Source organism: Bidens hawaiensis, unplaced genomic scaffold (genome assembly GCF_021521415.1).
Source record: "Bidens hawaiensis isolate Kalapana, Puna unplaced genomic scaffold, B.hawaiensis_p1.1 tig00056784_1, whole genome shotgun sequence".
NCBI classification, from domain to species: domain Eukaryota; kingdom Viridiplantae; phylum Streptophyta; class Magnoliopsida; order Asterales; family Asteraceae; genus Bidens; species Bidens hawaiensis.
This window is the reverse complement of record NW_027500225.1, coordinates 62,075-77,794: the sequence shown is the minus strand read 5'-3', so window position 1 is coordinate 77,794 and position 15,720 is coordinate 62,075. Positions and strand designations below refer to the sequence as shown.

Sequence of the window (15,720 nt, the reverse complement as noted above, 5' to 3'; positions counted from 1 at the left end):
TGGTTCGAATTAAAATGTGATTTTGATAAAAATGGAGTCGTTTGAACTAAATGGTTTTTAGAAAAATGATATCAAAATAGGTACACATACTTATGAAGGCTAATGGCGACAAAAAAGAAGACGATATTGGAGATGACAGTGATGGGTGGTGGTGGAGGCACTAGCGGTAACAAAGATGATGACGGCCACAAGTGGTGGACTGGTAGTGTGAAGGTGGTGACAATAACAGTGGTGGGGCGTCAACAATAGCGGTGGAAGTGGCGAAAGTGCTTGTGGTGGCGCCTACGACAACGAGTAAGTGTTGTAGACAATCAATGATTTATGAATGCTACTTATTATTTTCGTCTTAAAATAACAAGTTTCTTAGTAATGACTTATTTTGACTAGTTCCCGTTAGTTCAATTATTAACTAAGCAAATTATACAAAAATTCCCTAATCCAAACCAACCAGTTTTTCTAAAAATGGATTACACTTATTTTTGTAAGGCAACTTTAAACAACAAACACCTTTTCAACTTTTTATGTATCAAACTAAACAAACAATTAATAATTTAATATCAACGTCAACGAGTAAGTGGTGGAGTGGTAACTGGTAAGGTAGAGACTTAGTGTTCTATGTGATTCAGGTTTGATTCCCGCTCCCATAATTTAGTTTAAGTGGCACAAAGGTGATGATGAGAGATTAGGCGAGTAGGTGATATTCACTAGTTGGATCCTTAAACCGAACGAGTTTTATCTCACTGCACTGTCGTGCTTTCGGGCGAGTGTTCACGGGCGTTGCCCTCATATGAGGGTTTTTCCCGAATCAAAAGACGAGTTTATCACGAAATTATGAATTTAATCAGTAGCCCGTAACAACTTTTAACAAACAACCTTTTTAACTTTTTGTTTGTATCAAACTTAAACAAAGAAAAACAAAAACAAACAAATAAAAAAAAAATTCAAACTAAATGAATAATTAACAATTTAATATCCATGGGGATCCGAATTCATTTACCCTAACTATAAACCCATTTAGTACTACCATCAACTTCATTTCATTCCGTACACAGATCTCTCAGGTCAGTAGTTCAATCTCTATTTTCCCCTAATTATTATTATTATTATAAAATAATATAAATTCTATTAACCGATCCAATTTTCAATTCTATCCGTATCCGATCTCATCTGATTTCAATAATCATTCAGTTAGAATGTTGAATTGTTTCGAATTAGCACATGATTAGGTTTAAATAGGTAATTAGTCTGTGGTGCATGCATTTGTGTATTGAATTATGTATTGATTGACGATTGTTATGATCTAGTTTGTTAGTTGTTGAATTAGATCGTGAACAAGTCAACTTATTGGTTGTTAAAAGTCAAATTTTTAGTAATTATTATTATTATTAATTTTTTTTCGATCTTACGTATATTTCTCATTAAACTCAAAACGATTACAATTGTGTTTAGTTGTGATTTAAAGATTAATTTTTTTTAGGTTTTTATAGTGTTGATGATTTTTATTATTGATGATTAATTGATTATTATACATATTGTTAGAGAACTAGCTAGGCGTAAGTCGGGTGGTGGGGTTCTAAGTAACTAGCGATTAATTGGATTGGAAATTGTCATTTTTCAAAGTTATATATATATATGTGTGTGTGTGTGTGTGTATAAACACACACACACAAAGTTTTATGTATAAATTTTCAAAAAAAAAAGTGTACTTTTTCAAATACTTTTGAAGATTTTGACCGAATTTGGCTGAAATTTGACCAATTTTGATTGATTTTTGACCAATTTACGTCAATTTTGACCGGTACCGATTTTAGGGGCAGATTAGGTGAAATCGTAATAGTGATCAAAGGCTCTAGGCGCATATAAAAGCGAGGGTCTAAGTATTTATTAATCAGAAATGCATGCATTTGTGAATTGAATTATGTATTGATTGTTATGAACTTATGATATAGTTTGTTAATTGTTGAATTAGATCGTGAAGAAGTCAACTTGTTGGTTGTTAAAAGTCAATTTATGTGTTTATTTGTGATTTAGGTTTTGAATCAGTACACATGTTGTGTTGTAGAACTCGTGAGGTGCTAGTTCGGCGGTGGGTATCGACTAGCGATTAATCGGATTGGAAGTTTTATGCCATTTTTCAAAGTTATATATATATGTATAAACACACACACACACACAAAGTTTTATATATAACTTTTCAAAATAAGTTTACCTTTTCAATTCCCTAAAAGATTTTGATTGATTTTGGCAGAAATTTGTCCATTTTTGAATTATTTTTGACCAATTTTCATTGGTTTGACTGATACTGATTTTACGGGCCGATTAGGGGAAATCGAATCATAGTAATCAAAGGCGCTAGGCACAAGACGCAAATAAATGCGAGGACCTGAGGGGAAAAAAGCGCACAGTGAAAAAAAAATGTTTGTATTAAAAAATATTATCATTCTTTAAATAAAATAAACAAAAGCTATTATATAACATTTAATATCTAATTAGTACCAAAAGTTCTAAAATATTAATGTTAGGTAGTTTTCCTTAGTTAAAAGTAGAAATATGGCTGGAATCTTGACGGAATTTAGAGAATTTGGTCAGAAACTCTCCAAAGTCTGGGAATCAGCGCTGAAAATTGAGCGTCTTTAACAACTATGAATCGAATCGGTAGCCCTTTGATTTCCCATTAATCAGTGCCTAATCGTAATTTTTACAACACTGGCCAAGCACAATATCAAATTCAATCAAACAACTGGTTGTAGTTTTAGTAAATGCATGTAATCTATATTTGGCACTCAATCACCACCATTTCGTTTAACGCAATCAAAACAAGGAAAATATCATTTTTTTAGTTTGTTATATTAAGACTTTGGTGTTTGAATTGTAAAAAAGGGCTTCTTTTTTAAGCTGTTACGTCTCGCAAAAATGTTTATCGCACCACTTTATTATTAGATTTCTCCATGTATATAACACTATATTATTATAGGCTTTGTTGGAAAATGGCTGAACAAATTAAGCAACAACCAGCTTTCATTAAGATCAGTGAGCTTTGTCCCAATGCTTTTGGTCTTAACCAAACTGTAAAAGTGGTTAGCTCAAAAGCAATAACGACACGAGGTCACAACGGGAATCAAGGTAGAAACATGCGTCTTGCTGAATGTTTGGTTGGTGATGAAACGGGAATTGTTGTCTTCACTGCTAGAAATGATCAAGGTATGTTTTACTACTTAAATCCGTTATACATAATATCTAACAATTAGTGTGAAGTGCATATGAATTGTTAGATGTTATTGGAATTAAAATCGCGTGTTTACTTACCTTATAATTCTCATTTGGATTTCGATCACAAAGTTATTAAAAAATTATGAAAATTCTTATACATTATAGCGCTTTTATTGTGGTGTCAAAACTTGTTCGTTTATTTGTGTTTGTGAACGTTAGTGTATGTTTGTGAGTCTGTGACTTCGTGGACATTCTTTTATTAAAATATATTAATGTTCATTAATTTAGTTTGTTTTAGTCTGTTCGTTTATATATTCATTTAATTTTTTTAGGCTCGTTACAATTTAGTCTAGTTTTATTATCTCGTTTATGTTTGTTCATCTGTGTTTTGTTATGTTTGTCACTTTATTGAAGCGTTCGTTAATACTATTAATGAACGGACATAAACAAACACACTGATTTTTTTAATGAACGAGCACGAAAACCTTGTTTGTTTATCTGTTCATGTTTGATTAAAGTTAAACGAACGATCCCAAACCTGCCTCATTTGTGTTCGTTTGGTTCGTTTACATGCCTAACTATCTTATTAATAAAACATGCAACTTTTTCAGTGGACGCCATGAAGGAGGGCAGTACTGTGATTCTAAGAAATGCAAAAATCGACATGTACAAAGGGTCCATGAGGCTTGCAGTGGACAGATGGGGGCGTGTTGAAGTAACTGAGCCGGCTGCGGTTTCTGTTAAGGAAGACAACAACTTGTCACTTATCGAGTTTGAACTTATCACAGTCGAAGGGTGAAATTTTACCCTTTTGCCCTTGTACTCGACTCTTTAAACTTATGTGTTGTGTTAATGGGTGGTTTATTTACGGCTTACTGTAAGTTTCGTTACCCTTTATGCTTTTGAAGTTGAGAGTCAATGACTGTGTAGTGATTATTATGGTTATGATGAGTTGAGAAATAGTCTTTTGAGGATAGTAAAACTGTAAAAGTACCTGCTTATGTAAGTTTATGCATTACATTTTGTTTTGGATTTTTTTTTGTATGATTATGGTTTTTTCTTAAAATCTTTTATGATATTATGTTTCTCTTAAACGTAAACGTGTTGGTCACGCCTTGCATAGGATCTGATCTTGATCATTGAGCCGTAAGATCGATCTGGTCTTACTTGACTTTGGAATGTTGAACTAGGGGTGTGCGTGGTGCGGTTCGGTGCGGTTTTTGGTTAAAACCAAACTGAAATCCAAAACTTCGGTTTTTGGAGTTTTTGAAACCGTTCAGTTTCAGTTTTTGCCATTCGAGCTTGAAAATTTTAGGTCGAAAAAAAAGTTAGCAAAAAATAATGACTTTAGATATAAATAATTTTGTTAATTGTAAAATAATAGGTTATTATATATTTGATCAAAAATATTGGAGTTACATATTTATAATATAAAATATAAAAAAAACAAAAAATTAGGAATTCGGGTTGGGTCGGTTTTTTCGGTTTTTTTTTACATGCAAAACTAAAACTGAACTGTTAGTGCGGTTTTTACAAAAACATAAAACTAAACCGTCTGTTTTTGTTTCGGTTCGGTTTTTTCGGTTTCAGATCAGTGTTTTCAGTTTATTGCACACCCCTATGTTGAACTAAAAAACATATAAATATCCTAATTTTGTTAAAACAGAATTAAAAATTACCTTATGAACTAACTGGTTTAAATAAAGCTCATAAAGTACATATAATAGTTTAACACCTTAAATCTAAATATGTAATCACCTAGCTTTGTAATTTTAAATCAGTGCTTTTTAAATCAATGGTTCTAAATCTCAAAATTTTATAATTTTGAATATTTGGAAGTATATATAATTCACTTGATGCTTGATATATACATGTAAATATATGTAATAGATAGAAATAAAAAAACAGGTATGATCTGAGAAAAGATGGATGTAGACAAGCCTTATCTCTATACAACGGGATGAAAGAATAATTTATTTATTAGAATTTGTGGTCATGGACGGAAAAATCCAAGATAATATTTATTTCTGTGTTTATGTGTGAGAAAAAGATAACGCAAACAAAATTTTAATAATAGTTTTTTTCGAGTTTTGTATACATTGTTTTAGAGTTACGCGTCAATAAAAAAACTTCTAACATATTAAATGTATGAACACTATGATTACATCAAGAAATTCACTTTTTGAGAATTCAATTTGTTATGAATTAAAATGTTCTGTTTGAATTAAAATTGGTTGCAGATGTTCATAAAATGTCATTTTTAGAATATAAACAATATGAATGAAAGTTTTCATCATCGATTCTTGAGATTTTGAAACCTAAAACCATAAGAAGAACAAAACTAACCAAACAAATACACAAAGGACAAGCGTGCCTCCGAAAAGCTTCAAACCAACAAAATTGGATAAGAACACACTACACCAGTAACACAATATAAAAAAAACAATAAAATGAATCCAAGACAATAAAAAAATGTTGACAAGAAAAACAATTCACCTATATTTTGACTTGAATAAGCCATCTTTCTTCATCTAATGAAAATGCAAAGCACAAATAATATAAACATAAAAAAAATACTCGTTATTCGTTTCTTCTACCACTATATGCCTTATATAGCCAACTTTTACAATGGAGTTTGTAGAATAATATAAACCTTATTAATGGAAAATTTTATTAGATTACTGTACATAAATAATAAATTCTTGAGTCTTGAAACCTAAAACCATAAAAAGAAACTAAAAAAATAAATATAAAATAGTAAGAAAATGCAGATGAAAAAAAAAAACAAAAACAAAAGAAAAAACAATTCACCTATATTTTGACTTAAAGAAGCATCTTTCTTGATTTTATAAAAACGAAAAGCATAAATCTAAAAGAAAAGACATGTTATTTATATCTTCTATCACTATACGTTTTATATATTCAACTCTTTATATTAAAATAAAGTTATTATAATATTATGTAACATTCTAGGGGAGGGTTCGAGACAGATAATATCTTTTCATTCCCAGAATGATCATGATTTACACCATTAGTTTTACAAAAAAAAAAAAAAGAAAAAAGAAAAAGACAAACATCATTAATCTTGAAAAACACTAAATATCGTCACATGATGACCAAAAGTGGGAAATGGGGTATTGCAGTCTGAATGGCACACTCGGTTTTTAACGTAACCCTAGTGATGAGAATGCCAACATTTTCTTTTGTCCAATGTTAGCAAAGATATTGAAGAGGTATGTACCCGCCTCAACACCGAACGAGGCGGGTTAACCCACAAGATATAGACAAGAGGCTTGAAATCAAGACATTATGAAGGCACAAAGCCAAAACCTATGCGCATGGCGCATATCACATATGCTCACGCATATCACATATGCTCATGCATCACATACCCAGGCATCACATGCCCAGGCATCACATGCTCAGGCATCACATATGCTCACGCATCACATATGCTCACGCATATCACATGCTCAGGCATCACATGCTCACGCATCACATATGCTCACGCATATCACATCTGCGCATCCGCGCGTGGCGCATATCACATCTGCGCATGAAACATCTGCGCGTGAGAATAAAGAGAAGACCTCGCGCATCCTCAGGATAGGCGCGTATCACACATGCACATAATCAACCTCGCCCTTATCCAAATCAGGATTAGGGCAACCTTGATTGTGCACGTCAGACAACCTTCCAGAAGGTATCTTTTTAAGGAATAAGAATATGCTGATGTTGACAGCTGCCAATGAAAGGTGGACAACTCAGCAAAACCCATGTGCTACCACGTGATTACAACCAATGAAAAAGCACCAGGTGTCCCCAAGGACACGTGGCGCAAAGCAATTGGAGGAGGCCAACAAGGCTGAGCCCCATCAGTGGAAACCCTAGCACTATAAATACCACATCAACTCCACAAAGAAGACAGACAATCACATCTAACTACACAGTATTCAGCTATATTAAAGCAATACTCTCCAAATTTCCTTATCATATTATTGTCTTCTCCTACAAACACTTATTCTCACACCGGAGGGTTACCCCAAAGAGGACCCCTCTGTCCCTTTCTGAGGGGTAAGTTTACGGTGCTGTTCATTTTGTAGGTGGAAGAACCTAGATCCCAGAGAACCATCGGTGGAATAGCATAATCACACCCGAGGAAAGTAGATCGTCTACCAGTGAGTCGATCCACGTTTCTTCATTGGCGCCATCCACTGTTACAACGGCAACAAGATCTCATCAGATCTCTAAAAAAACAAATTTTCACCATGGTTTCTGGTGCTCGTAACGTCGATCAAGTTCTGGAGGATATTGAACGTGAGGATGTTAATGAGGGACAGCAGTTTCTGAGGGGGCCGCGTGATTCTACGCGCACCACCAGTAACCGTCCCTTCATCACAACTCCTCACGGCCAGACTGAAACTCCTCCAGACGATCTCACGTTACAAAATCTTGCCGGCGCGAAACAAAAAGGACCAATGGGTCCAGAAGATGAAACCAATGACCCTAAAGAATGGCTCATAAACGAGCAACGACGTCTAATGGACAAGTACAATGAAATGGTCAAACAGAAAAAGTTAGCCGACTTAACACAAAGGCTAGCGTTTGACAAGCAAGCCATTCAAGGAACAAAAAGGGCGCGCGCGCCGGAAGAGGGTCACTCTGTTCACACTGAACACGCTGAGTTTAGTGATGAAGAGGTGCACAGCGTCAGGAAGACGCGAGATACTCATGCAGGAGGCTCACAGCTCCGCGCGCAAATGAACATGGCGCCTGGAGCCAGAGCCGATCTGGATCTGCACACACCATACAGCCCACCAGTGAGAGGGCAAGTGGATGTAACCACACCGTACAGGCCAGCCATCTTGGTGAAACATTCAAAATTCACTGAGCGCATCGCGAAGGCCCCTATTCAACACAAAACCAAGATGCCAAGTGGTTTGGGCAAATATGACGGCACAACAGATCCAGACGATTTCTTACAAGGTTTTTACAACACTGGAAACCTAGAAAGCTGGACGATGCCAACATGGTGTCACATGTTTGCCCGCTGCCTCACGGGCGCGGCGCGTGTCTGGTTTGAAAGCTTGCTTACTGGGCAAATCGATGGGTTCGAGGAACTATTGGAACAACTTGATTCCAGTGACCTCCGCATGGCCTTTCCACAAATGGGCAATCGACATTGTGGGTCCCCTTCCGCAAGCGCAAGGGCGAGTCAAATTTTTGGTAGTGGCAGTAGACAATTTCACAAAATGGGTTGAAGCCAAGCCACTAGCAAAAATCACAGCCGAAGCGATGAAGCAGTTTATCTGGAGCCACATCATATGCCGTTTTGGCTTGCCCATGGAAATTGTGAGCGATAATGGCAAGCAATTCACTGACAAGAAGATATCCAGCTGGCTCAAGGAATTGCGCATCAACCAAATTTTCACTTCAGTTTATCACCCTCAGGGGAATGGCCAAGTGGAACGCGCTAACCAAAGCTTGCTGAATGGGCTGAAGAAAAGGTTAGAGGGAGAATCCCATTCTTGGGTCGAAGAGCTACCTAATGTCCTGTGGGCACACAGGACATTAAGCAAAACCAGCAATGGCGAATCCCCGTTCAGCCTAACCTATGGAACAGAGGCAATGATTCCAGCAGAAATTGGATGCCCATCCCATAGAGTGCTCATGATGAGCAAGATTGATAACGAGCGCGAAAGAAGGTTGGATCTCAACTTACTTGAAGGGCGCAGAGAGGCGGCTATCATCAGTGAAGCCAAATACAAGAAAAAACTGGAAAAATATTACAACCAGCGCGTGAAAGAATGCCACTTCAAGAAAAATGATTTTGTCCTTCGAAACAATGAAGCTAGCCGCGCGATACCCCCGGGAAAAATGTCCCCCAATTGGGAGGGACCTTATCAAGTCTTGGAAGAATTGGGAAAAGGCGCATACGCCTTAAAAGATTTGAATGGAAAGAAGATCCCGCGCGCATGGAACGCAGCACAGCTTAGAAAATGTTTCATGTAAAAAATGTCAAGTTTGTAATCAAGGCTTTTTAAGCCATTATGAATAATGATACGCGCTATCTTCTCTTAATGTGGATTCTATTATCTTTTGCATACATGTTTCACACTTCCCTTTATTAATTTTGAGCAATATGACAACATTGTATTGACATCAAAACAAAATAAAACGAAGTAAAACATACATGCGCAAACGCGTTAACGAGTCTTAACTCTAAAACGTCAGGGCCTTAGCCCAAAATTATGAGCCTTAGCTCAGGGCCTTAGCCCAATAATGTGAGCCTTAGCTCAAATCACTCACAACATCCATCCTACATGCTGCGCAGCCTGACCATAAAAATACCTAAACACAACTAAGGCAGAGCAAATGCCAAAACATAGTTGTTAAGGTCTCAGGTCGAGGTCGCGCATAAAATTGTAATGGATATCTGAGTAAAACATTGACACGTAAAGGCTAAAAACTCATAGTTCCCTATAACAAATGCGAGATAACGTCGCGCAAAAGAGGAATAATGAAAACGCCAAGGCACGTGTCAACATAATCAAGATATGGCAAAATCACTTACAATATGACAAGGATTAAGTATAATAATTTTCTTACATCCTTGTTCTTATTTCAACGTGCAAGCATATCTTATATTCAACAAGCAAACATGCAATATAAAGAGATGAATGGGGAATGCGCAAGATGCGAAGAAGGGAAAAACAAAATTTCATTCCAAAGCATTGAAATTTACAAGTTTACAAGATGATGAGATACAAACTACAAATAAAAATAAAAAACATGAAGGGCTTCTCAAGTCTCCACGTCGACGTCAGCCTCTTCATAGTCCTCATCAACGCCCTCAGCATCTGGCGCAGCCCGCTCCTCGTCATCTCCAAACTGACCATAGTCAAGTTGTTCATCCTGAATGGAGTCTTCTATCATAACAGTGTCAGGAGCGGATCCTTTGGCCACGCCAGAGCCGCTAGCAGGAGCAGCAATCCCCGCGCCATCATCGCCGCCACCAGCCCCTTCGCACTCGTCAAGTAATTTCTTTAGCGCGCCGAGGTCGGGCTGGTCAGCAAGCGCGGATATCTGCAAATCATAAGGAAAAATATGAGTACAGAAATACTTGGAAAATAAATCAAAGTAATCTCATTAAAGTTAAAATACCTGCGCAAGGATAGGAATGGGAGTATTTAAATACTTCTCCCCCATCCCGGCCATGTCCGCGCAGGCAACGTCGCTCTGATAAGGGTAGTCGGATGGGTTCTTCTTCAGCATCCCATATTCATAGCCATCCTTAAACCCTTCAGCTCGACCCACCAAGCGCGCGGCAGCGTTGCAATCCATCACAAGGGCCTGGAACTCGTCTGAGTATTTCATCGCATAAGCGCAACGAGTCATACCCTTTGAGACTAGCCATTGGCGATCCTGCGCGAGAGAAGAAACAGTCGTCTCGAGGGCAGGAATCTGAGAGTTTAACAACTCAACAGTTTCCTTAGTCTGTTTTAGCTCCTCTTTGTCGGACGCTGCTGCTGCCAAGGCTTCTTCCTTTTCCGCCCGCGCAGCATCAAGTGCTTCCTGGCTAGACGCTGCCGTCGCCAAGGCTTCATCTTTTTCGGCCTGCGCGGCCGCCAGCTCCTTCTTCAGGCGGGCAACCTCACTCTCCAGTGATGATTTGTCAGTTATAGACTGGACAAGAGCTTGGTCACGCGCCTCCGCGTCCAGCTCCAAGTCGCGCACTCTACGCGCGTACTTGGCAGCGTCCGCCTCGGCCGCCTGTAGCTTCTCCCTCGCAGCCTGAAGCTCATGCCCGCGCTTCACGAAGGCGCTGTTGGCACTTGCTCTGTTCTCACTGAGCTCTGCTTGGAGCTTCTCAGCTCTCTCTCGAGCATTAGAAAGATGCCAAGCAGACACTTTAGCCTCTTGCTTGGCTTCCGCAAGAGCATCACGTACCTTTACGTAATCATAGCGAAGAAGGCCGACCCAGCAAACAGATGATCGTTGAGCAAGTCATCGCGAGCGCGGTCCTCCTGGAACCTCCTTTCAGCTGGAGGCACAGAATGAGCCCAGAATTCCGCACACACACCCATGGACTGAAATGTGCTGTCCTCAGTAATATTCCATCTCGGGCGGTAAATGTGATCGGATTCCTGCAAACACAAAGTAATGATCTAAGTCATCAAAACACTAAGATGGAAATCCGCGTAGCGGAGCAAAAACGAACCTATACCTGCGGGGATGAAGCAGAAAAGTCAGCGCCAGGCCCACGAGAAGACTCCGCCACGAAACCTCGTGGCGCTGCAGGGCTGGCGCGACCGCGGTCGGAGTCTTCAACTTCAAACTCCTCATCCTCCTCGGAAACATGCCTTTTCTCCTGCGACCTAGAACCAAAATCGGTCTCGCGAGGAGGGCTGTGCGCAGGAGGAGGTGAGGGAGGTCTCGACGCCGCTAGGTCGGCGCGTAAAACGGCCTCCTGCTCCTTAGTAATCCCGATGAGGGGAGATTCAGCACTTGCAGGAGCAGGAGCAGGAGCAGAACCAGCGGCGCTGGCATCGGCGCCAGGAGTGCCGCCAGCAGCTTGTACGCCAGCTATGACTCCTATGAAAAAATCAACAAAAAGAAATGGTTCATGACTTGATATAAAAGAAAAAGGTCAGAAAATAAAAGCGCAATACATACCTTGGCGCAACTCCGTTCGCGAGGCAAACATCGCCATGAAGTCCATTCTCCCCTTTTTTGAGGGTAAAACAGGGGACTTCGAAGCGACCTCCGGCGCAGGCTCGGCACCTTGTTGCGCCTGAGGTTGGTCCATCAAGGTCGCCGGCTCTACAAACATTTAAGTGAGCAAGGATTCATTAGTAATTCTATCAGAATCGCGCTCATAGAACCATAAAAGATAAGCAAAGTATACCTGTCGGAGAGGAAACGGCAGGCGCAACGCCGCTCCCCTTTTCCGCCGCGCGAAGGGAGGAGGTAGTGGCACCATACCTCAGGTGGACAGGAGGTCTGCCCACTTTTTGAGGCAGGGAAGACAGGGAAAACTTGGTGGTAAACACCTGGGTTTTCTCAGGTCCCTTCGCCTGAGTAGGAGGATCCTGAACAACAGGGGCATCATCTTTCTTCTGCTTCTTACTGGCCCCTGCGCCAGTTTTCCCTTTAGCTTTACGCTTTAGTTGGGGCGCCTCCTCTTCCTCCTCCTCTTCCGCGAGCTCCAGCTCGTAGTTTTCGAGCGCATCTACAATAAGTGCAACGGAAATGTTAGCCAAATTTGGTATTATAAAGGCATAAGCATAAGTACAAAGGCTTACCAGGCGCATCGCTGTCAAAGAGAAATCCCAGATCAACAGGGATGAACATGTCATCGAAGCGATCGGGGAAGCCAACCTCCCCAGCGCCCAGCGCGACGGAGCCACCCTCCATATGCTCGTCATAGGCGGCGTGGACATACTCCTTGCTGACTGCACAAAACAAGTCAAATGATATCAGCAAAACGAATTATATTCGCGCAGAAGTAATGGAATGAGATTAACTTACACAAGCCGTCAACTTGGATAACGGGCTCAGTCGCGCTGTCGGCCCACCTCCTGCTCATACCAACCCCCACCAGCGCCTCCTCGCAAATGTTCTTGGCGGGGGATGGTTCGGCAGTCAACTTGTTTACCCAGGCGCCAGTTGGGTTCTTGAGGACGCCCACATCCGCAGGCGCAGAAGAGATCGCGCGCATGGTCATGCGGATGGGGATCACACCAGCCCTTATATAGAAAAATCTCTCAGACCAGTCATGAAGGCTCTTGAATGAAACAGTGCAGCACTTGACCTTCTGACTGCGAGGAATAAATGAGAACCAAGAATCTTGGATCTTGGGCTTATAAAAATACTGAAAGCGCCGAGGGGTGGGCTCCTCGCGCTGGGATTTGCACATGAACTCAAAGTGAGTCATGCGCACAAGTCCAAACGGATGGACTTGGGATATATGAATCCCATAAAACTTAAGCAGCGCACCCACAAACCTTGTCATCGGGAGACGAAGGTTGCAGTGGGTGAAAAAATGGCTATAAAGGAATATATAGCCTGTGGGCGGGTCCGCCGCAGTTTGCCCGGCCGCCGGCAGCATGCAACCATACTCAGGGAGAAAACCCTGAGAGGCGATAAGGCTGTCAAAATCGTCCTGCCTCAGTTTGCAGGGGATCTCATCCCACTTCTTCACCGTCTTGGTCTTCCCTACATCCTCCGATGAGGCCTCAGCAGCCTTCTTCCCCTTGCCGGTTTTCTTCAACGTAGACATTACTAAGGATTTAACACGGCGATGGATAGGGGAGATTGTGTTGTCTGAACTATCAGACATACAACTGTAAAAACGAACGGAGGATGCTTCTAAAAGAACAGAGATCTGGAAGCAGAAGACGGAAATCGGAAAAGAATGAAACAAAGAAAAGCTTTGAATAAACAACAAGGAAGATGAAGAATAAAAAATCTCAAGGGCTTCCTTTTATAGGCCCAGGAGAGAGAAATTTTGGTACTGATCGGACTTCACGCGCCCCCACTCGCAGGTGTAAGCCAAGGCGAGCGCGACACGTGTCCCTGACACTGTGTGAGGGGACATGAAAAGAAACGATACAGCTGCTGCCAGAGTTCACGCGCCACCACTCGTAGGTACGGACCAACGCGAGCGCGACACGTGTTCCTGACACTATATGAGGGGACATGAAAGGCAACTGTAGCACCTCGAGAACACGAAAAGTCTGACACGTCTCCATCACTGACGCATGTCAGCAACAACCAACCACGTACATAGACGATTCGTTTCAACCAAAAGGATAGAATTTCGCGCACCGATGAGTAATAAGAAGAAAAAGACAAAACCCTACTAAAAGAGCAAACTATTAAGTCTAATATCTATCTTACCTCGCTCGCGCGAGACAAGACAAACATTAGACTGGGGGGGGGGCTTGAAGAGGTATGTACCCGCCTCAACACCGAGCGAGGCGGGTCAACCCACAAGATATAGACAAGAGGCTTGAAATCAAGACATTATGAAGGCACAAAGCCAAAACCTATGCGCATGGCGCATATCACATATGCTCACGCATATCACATATGCTCATGCATCACATGCCCAGGCATCACATGCTCAGGCATCACATATGCTCACGCATCACATATGCTCACGCATATCACATGCTCAGGCATCACATGCTCACGCATCACATATGCTCACGCATATCACATCTGCGCATCCGCGCGTGGCGCATATCACATCTGCGCATGAAACATCTGCGCGTGAGAATAAAGAGAAGACCTCGCGCATCCTCAGGATAGGCGCGTATCACACATGCACATAATCAACCTCGCCCTTATCCAAATCAGGATTAGGGCAACCTTGATTGTGCACGTCAGACAACCTTCCAGAAGGTATCTTTTTAAGGAATAAGAATATGCTGATGTTGACAGCTGCCAATGAAAGGTGGACAACTCAGCAAAACCCATGTGCTACCACGTGATTACAACCAATGAAAAAGCACCAGGTGTCCCCAAGGACACGTGGCGCAAAGCAATTGGAGGAGGCCAACAAGGCTGAGCCCCATCAGTGGAAACCCTAGCACTATAAATACCACATCAACTCCACAAAGAAGACAGACAATCACATCTAACTACACAGTATTCAGCTATATTAAAGCAATACTCTCCAAATTTCCTTACTCTCATATTATTGTCTTCTCCTACAAACACTTATTCTCACACCGGAGGGTTACCCCAAAGAGGACCCCTCTGTCCCTTTCTGAGGGGTAAGTTTACGGTGCTGTTCATTTTGTAGGTGGAAGAACCCAGATCCCAGAGAACCATCGGTGGAATAGCATAATCACACCCGAGGAAAGTAGATCGTCTACCAGTGAGTCGATCCACGTTTCTTCAGATATAAACAAGCTGAGTCAAGCCCGTGCTTAATTTGTTTAACTTACTAAAGCCTGAGCTCGACTCTCTTTACAAAAGTTATCTCTAAAGCTAAAGTGTGATTGGTGAGTAGTTTTTCATGTTCAAGCTGGACTCGTCTATTATTTTATTAATTTATTACTTTATATTAATTAATATTTATAACTTTTATATGAAACATAATACATCTTCTTTATCTATTTTTTACATTATTTCACATATAATAATAGTAATTATATAAATGTATTTAACATATTAAATAAAAAAATATATGAAAATCAAAATAACAGACTCGTTTAAACTCGTGACTCTATTCAAGCTTAGACGTGCACAAAATATACAGTTCCGAACTCGACCTGAAATCCGTTCCTATCCATACCCGACTCGCGGATACGTCCAAGGCTTGGGTTTCTTCCTGGACCCGCTAGATCCGGTTCCGCTTTACCTGGTCAAAACCTGGAAAACCTAATCAAATACGACTATACCTTGATCGGATTCCTAAAAATACTTGGTTTGTACACTTATATTCGTGCTCCATAAATGAAACTCATGGAAGCAAGCTTGTATCTGGATGAGGCAAAT

General features: G+C 40.6%; 1 protein-coding gene across 1 annotated transcript; it reads left to right on the top strand.

The window, feature by feature from the left end:
* Positions 1-1,037: 1,037 nt before the first annotated feature.
* Positions 1,038-4,142, top strand: LOC143601587 (uncharacterized protein At4g28440-like). Its single transcript, XM_077078967.1, has 3 exons — positions 1,038-1,061; positions 2,975-3,201; positions 3,822-4,142. The coding sequence occupies exons 2-3, from the start codon at positions 2,988-2,990 to the stop codon at positions 4,007-4,009; spliced, it is 402 nt and encodes a 133-aa protein (XP_076935082.1). The 5' UTR covers positions 1,038-1,061; positions 2,975-2,987; the 3' UTR covers positions 4,010-4,142.
* Positions 4,143-15,720: the final 11,578 nt, after the last annotated feature.

Bases quoted from the DNA above. Each gene is read 5' to 3' on its own strand.
- LOC143601587 (XM_077078967.1), top strand. From the start codon at position 2,988: ATGGCTGAACAAATTAAGCAACAACCAGCTTTCATTAAGATCAGTGAG. The intron at 3,202-3,821 runs GTATGTTTTACT...CAACTTTTTCAG, and splicing joins CACTGCTAGAAATGATCAAG to TGGACGCCATGAAGGAGGGC.